This window comes from Sarcophilus harrisii, chromosome 6, assembly GCF_902635505.1.
Source record: "Sarcophilus harrisii chromosome 6, mSarHar1.11, whole genome shotgun sequence".
Lineage (NCBI taxonomy): Eukaryota > Metazoa > Chordata > Mammalia > Dasyuromorphia > Dasyuridae > Sarcophilus > Sarcophilus harrisii.
In genome coordinates this window covers 240,579,508-240,585,507 of record NC_045431.1, presented here as the reverse complement: position 1 = coordinate 240,585,507, position 6,000 = coordinate 240,579,508, and the positions used below count along the sequence as shown (strand labels likewise).

The window sequence follows — 6,000 nt, the reverse complement described above, 5'->3', positions numbered from 1 at the left end:
AAAATCTGGTAGGGGCAGGTGACCAAGACCTAAAGAACACCATGGAAGAGCCCTGGCTAGAATAGGTGAATTTTTTCCAGCCACTACCTGGGACCGGGCAACTCCTTCCCCCTGACTCAGTTTTCCCAGTTTTCACTGGCACCCAGCGCTGCCTCCCGTGCTGGGCCATGGCCCGGGATGCTGCTACCCATAGCAGAGAAACGCCTCGGGTTGCCTGCAGAAATCCCTCACGTGACCAATAATCAGACCCCTCCATTTAAACGGCGCCTTCCAGGATAGAGCCCTGTAAGAAGAGCTCTCTCCTCATTGCCGGTCCCTCCAAAATCTGCCTCCAGGTTTCTGAGGGATTCTGACCCCAGAGAGGTGCCAGTAAAAAAAAAATAAATAAATAAATAAAAAAATCGGGGAGGAGATCTAGCAGGAGGATGGGAAGCCAGCTCCGAGCACGCCCAGGGAGCCCGGGCCAGGGCGGCGCGGCCGTCAGCACCGTGCGCGGATCCGCAGCCTCCGCTAACGTCCCAGGAAGGGCGGATCATCCACAATGGGCCACCGCAGACCTGTAGCTGCCTCGCGGGGGCTGCGGATCTCGGCCCGGACCGCGGGCTGACCGGCGGGTGAGCAATTGCGGCGGCGCAGCTCGGGGACCCCGCGGGCGGACCGGCCTCGGCGCGCCCAACCCGCCGCTGCAAAGAGCATTTCGGGGGGTTGCGGAGCTGGCGGGCTCGAGGCCCCGGAGCTGAGCGAGGCGTCTGCGCGGTAACAAAGAGGAAGCCTAAATGGTAACAATGTTTGTCCCCTGAGCTAGCTCGCCGCCTCAGCCGCGCCGCCGCGCCGCAGCCACCAATGCGGTAGCGGGACTCGGCGTCCGGGTTCTTCCCGAGCCCCCCCCACCTTCTCGTCTGATGGCGAAGGAGGAGGGGAAAAAACGGGTAGGCGGATCCTCAGGGATCTTCCACCGTACCCTATTTGGGTGGAAGAATGGGATAGGCCGGGTCTTACGGCACAGACGGCAGGAAATCTGACCCTGGTATTGGGCTAGTCTGTCACTTACGTTAAGGTCACACTGGCTGCGGCGCGTGTGTAAACCCGCCCGGCTGGACCGCGCGTGTGTAAACTCACCCTGAGATGCACACCCTTTTCTGGAGGCAGCGGGGACAGCTGGTTGGGCTCGGCTCTGCACCACTCGCTCTGACAGCGGCTGCGCCGGGGCGCCAGTCCATCCATCGCGCCGGGACCGCACCGGAGGCCATCGCCACTATCGGAAACATGAACATAGCTGAGGAGGAAAGGGATGCCCGAGCCAGCTTCCCGGGCTAATTCGAATGGGGTGTGGACGCGCTTTGCCGCAGTGCCCGCCGCACGGCATTACCGCAATGCCGCAGTGCCGCAGGCAGGCGCAGCAGACTGCGGCGACATAGCATCCGCCATGGCTCCCCTGGACACAGCTCGGGCTCGGGGCTGCCCGCCGGCCGCCAGCCACCTGCCTGGACAGCTCGAGGGAGGGATGGACGAGGACCAAGAGGACCAGGATGAGCACGGGAGGCCGATGCGGCAGCACCGCAGCGGCTGAACCACTGGCCGGGCTGGCGAGGCGAGGCAAGGTCGGGGTCAGCTGTCTGCGGACCCCCGCCTGCCGCACACCGGGAGCTGGTGGACCTGGGGGAGGGGGGGCCACCGGTTGGCAGAGGGCAGCGCCCCTCCCCCCCTGGGCGGAGGTGGCCCCGGTGCCCTGGGCAGGGTGGGCATGCCGCACTGCGGCACGGCCCCGTGGCGCACCTAGCGCTGCCCAGCCCGCACTGCGGCAAAGCTGGCGGCCTGGATGCCTGGCATGGGGGTGGGGTGGGTGGGGACCTGGACTGGGACCTAGGACCTGGACCTAGGGTGGTCCCCGCAGCAGCCCCGAGCCCCACGGCGGGGTCGTGCCAGCCTGCCTCCCCGCCCCCCACCCCCCCACCCCTGCAGCAGCAGCCAGCAGGAGAGGAGGGGCAGCCCGGGCCCCCAACGGCCGGTCTGCGGAATAGCGGTCCGGGTCCCGGTCCAGTACCGACCCCTGCCCGGCCCAACCCTGCCTGCGCAGCTCTGCTCTGCTCTGGCCGGCCCCTGCCCGGCCCCTGCCCGGCTGCTCCGGCCGCCGCCCGCCGCTGCAGCATCCGCGGCTCCGCTGGCCCGCCCGCTCCGTCTGGCCCAGCCCTCTGCGGTGGAGGCTGCGGCGGGGCTGCGGCACTGACCGAGTGATGAGGCGGCCGGGGTCGGCCCCGCTCGGCCCCTCGGCGGTTGACCTGGCTGGGCCGGGGCCGGGGCCGGGCCGGGGTCGGACCGAGGTGGGGCGCCTGGTGCCCCGCAGGGGGCGGGGGCGCTTTTTCTCCCCTGAGCGCGGCTCCGCGGCCCGCAGGGGAGGGCGCGCTGGCGGGCGGGCGGGCGCGGGCGGGCGGGGCCGGGCGCGCGCAATGCGTCTGCTTGGAGGAGTGTGTTTGGCTGTGCGCGGGCTTTTTCTTTTTTTCTCCCTTTCCCTTCTGAGGGGGTGGCAGAGAGGGAGGGGGGAGGCGCGCGCGCTCTCGAAGGAGGAATCCTGCCCCGTGCGCAGGCGCGAAGAGCGAGGCTGGCTCGAGCGCTGTGAAGGGGAAAAGGAGGAGGAGGAGGAGGAGGAGGAGGAGGAGAGGAGGAGGAGGAGCTGGCGCAGAGGTGAGGGGAATCTGCGTCAGTCGCGGGGCGCAGAGGGGAGGGGGTCGCGGGGATGGGGGGGCTGCCGAGGGGGGAGGGAGGTGGAGGCGACACGTCTGCGCCTGCGCGCGCCGGCGGGGCTTCTGCGCTGAGGCCGGCTGCGGCGCGTGCGCGCTCACCGCGGGGGAGCGGCGGGGAAGGAGTTGGGGGAGGGGCTGTCGGTGACGGTGAGGGGGGAGGCCGCGCGTGCGCGCTGGGTCTCCGAGGCGCTGTGTGTATGTGAGAGTCTGACGGGTTCAAAATGGCGGCGGCTGCTCCAGCGGCTCCTCCCTGTGTGAGGGAAACAACACCCCTCCCGGCGGCGGCGCAGCCCGAGCCCGGCCGTGCCGAGCCGAGCCGAGCCGAGCCGAGCCGCGCCGAGCCGAGTCTCTCCGCGGACGCCGCCGCTGCCGCTGCCGCCGCGCAGCCGGAGCTGCCGGGCCGGGCCCCCGCCGCCGCTGCCCGCGGAGCCGCCGGGCCGAGCCGAGCCGAGCCGCGTCCTCCCCACCCCGGCCTCCTGCCTCCGTCCGGCCGCCCGCCGCCCGGCAGCGCTCGGCCCCGCGGCCTCGGCCCGGCCTGCCCGGGTCCCCGGCTCGGGCGGCGGCAGGCAGGAGGCCGGAGGCCGGCAAGGCCCGCCTGCTCGCCCGCCAGCTCGCGCCCGGCGGATGGGCCCCGGCTCGGGCTCCTGCCCGCCGCCTGACGGCCCCTCCGCTCGCGGGCCGAGCTCTCCTGGGGCCGCCGCCCCCTGTCGCGGGCCCGGGCCCGGCTGGCCATCGTCGGGCAGCGGCCGAAGACGCCGGAGCCCTGATCGCTCGGAGCCGGAGTGAGCGGCGAGACCCCGGTGAGCCCCCTCCCCGGCCTCTACGGCCCGTCCTGTCCTGTCCGCGCGTCGGTCCGTGCAGCCAGCCCCGGGAAGTTGGCGGCGAGGCTGAGCCGGGCCCCCGAGCCGAGGGTGCCTCTTCCCTCTCCCACCGCGGATCCTTGGGTCGCTTCTCCCCTAGGAGTCCTCGGAGGGAGGCGGCGGCGGCGGCGGCGGTGGCGGCTGCTGCTTCTCTCTGGCCCGGCCTCCCCCAAAGCCGAGCCCCCGGCCTGCCGGACCTGGCCTGGGACGGAGCTGCCCGGCGGGGCGGTGGGCCCGGAGGAAGACGCCGAAGCAGCGGCAGCATCAGGAGGAGGAGGAGGGAGCCGCGTCCGAGCCGATCCACAAGTGTACCGCACCGAGAGACACTTGGGGTTCTGCGGGACCGGCCGGCCCGGCCCGGCTCGGGGGCGTCTTTGGGTGCGCCTGGCTCCGATGTAGCCCAAGGGCGCGCTGTACTTTGTTAACCGCTCTTGTGTAGGCTCTGGTTGGAGCTCCGTGTCCACTGTGCGTCCTGTTTCTCTTTGCTACTTCTCACCTTGAGGCTTTTGTTGTACGTTGAGGGGACAGATGATTTAGGAAGGCTGAGCAGGGAGTGAGTGATCGGCCCATCCACCTCCACCCCCGCCCCCACCCTCCTACCCTAACTTCTCAGCCTTTTGATGTGAAGTTAGTGTATGTGTATGTTGGTGTCTTTTAGGCTCTCCTTAGAAGAAACCAGTTAAAAACCACTGTTGGAATAAGGGTTAGTTCAGTGTACACTTCGGCCGGGGAGACCTCCAGAGATGAAAGTGGAGTTGAAAGTCTCCTTCACTCCTGAGATTTTATGCTGATGCTGACATCAAGGGGAGAGCCTCGCTCATGTGGATTGCCCTCTGGGGAGAGGCAAGGGCTGTTCCATCTACAGAAGGAAGTGAAACCGACTCACTCGCCCGGGCCATAGACAACTTTGTGCTCTCACTAATTGTGCTCGTTGCCTGGAACCCCCCGGGGCACAAAGCACCGAAGTCCCAAATCTGTGGGGAGAGCCGGCTTTTTGGTGGGCTTTTTGGCTTTATGGGGCCTCCAGGTTACATGGTGTCCCTAGCTAGGCTGTAGGGTTTAAGAGAGTTTAAGGATGGATTCTGATCCCGGCTTACATTGTTATCCTTCTTTAGTGTTGCCTTCTGCTTCCTGAAGAGAAAGAAGACAGCTCAGGAGAGGTTTTCTTGACAGTCATCTCAACAGAAGAGCTCTGAGAGATGGAACCCGAGGAAGAAAGAATCCGTTATAGCCAGAGACTGGTCAGTGCCCTCCTTCTCTAACACAGCAAAATAGCCCCTCTTTGTTCCCGGCCTCAGTGACTGGACAGCAGGTCCAGACTCTTAGGTGGCTTCTCTGTGGGGGAAAAAAGGTGTATTAAGGCTGTTTGTTGTGAAGCCTAAACAGGCAGGGCTTGAGGAGACACTCTTTCTGACAAGGAGAGTTCTGTGTAAAGTGGAACTCTTGACTTTTTTTCTTAGGAAAATCATGATAAATGGCTAGACTTGTGGTGGATGAGCAATATGCCACCAGAACAGCCGTAAAGATTACCACTGAACATCGTACATGTAAATTTAGGGGCACTTGGGAAAGTGCTTGGGAAATTTGAGGGTAGGGGTGGAAAGGGGGCAGATACTTCTGCAAATCCATTCTTTGACCGCTTAAAAGTTGTCTCCTCTGATGTCATGAATAAATGTTTACACTAGTTAAGACACACAAGAAAACTACTGTTGAACATTCATTATTCAATTGATAATGGTCATTTGGTAAGTACAGGTCAATTTAAAAGGCATTTATCTAGAACCTTCTCTGGTCAAGATTCTGTGCTAGGCCGGGGAGAGACGGTAGTTAGGACACGCAGATCCTGCTGTGCCGAAGCTTACCATTCAAATCGTAGGGCAAAATGTGACTTTGCTAAGAGTCTTGGTTTTAGTGGGAGGTTTCTCTCTGCTGCTACAATTACGGCTCTGCCTCCAGCACTTGTTTGGGGTTGTTCTAGCAACATTTAGGGAAGGAACATCCTTAAATCTCATGCAGTTTTTCTCTCTGTGTTTGAGAGGAAAATATAATCTACAAGGTACTTTCAACTTTACTAGGGGATAGAAGGTACTTTGAACTATTTCTAACAAATTTGTTCTTCTCCTCCACTCACTCCCCTTGGGGGAAAAAAAATAAAAACACAACCCTTTTTGACAATATATGTATTCGAGCAAAACGTGTTCCCAAATTGATCATGTCCAACAGCTATCGATCTCATTCTGCACGATGAATCCATTATCTGTCTGTGCAGAGGTGGGTAACAGCTCTCCATAATTGTGACTTCTTATTGAGTTGCTCAGAGTTCTCAGGTCTTTCAAGGTTGTTTGTCCTTTTCAGTGTTGTTATTGTATAAATTGCTCTGCTTGTTTCACTCTATATCA

General features: G+C 63.0%; 1 protein-coding gene across 7 annotated transcripts in view; it reads left to right on the top strand.

The window, feature by feature from the left end:
- The first annotated feature begins 430 nt into the window (after positions 1-430).
- The window catches only part of KDM2A (lysine demethylase 2A), a 98,828-nt gene continuing 93,258 nt past the window's right edge, over positions 431-6,000 (top strand). For 2 of the 7 annotated variants that reach the window (XM_031943894.1, XM_031943887.1), the window contains exons 1-2: positions 3,986-4,444; positions 4,717-4,842. In XM_031943894.1, the coding sequence (XP_031799754.1) occupies positions 4,801-4,842 (42 nt within the window). In that variant the 5' untranslated portion in view covers positions 3,986-4,444; positions 4,717-4,800. Of the gene's footprint in view, positions 615-1,527; positions 1,602-2,664; positions 2,683-3,284; positions 3,542-3,985; positions 4,445-4,716; positions 4,843-6,000 lie in introns of those variants that run through there. The other 5 variants (XM_031943890.1, XM_031943893.1, XM_031943891.1 and 2 more) reach the window with 5 other exon arrangements.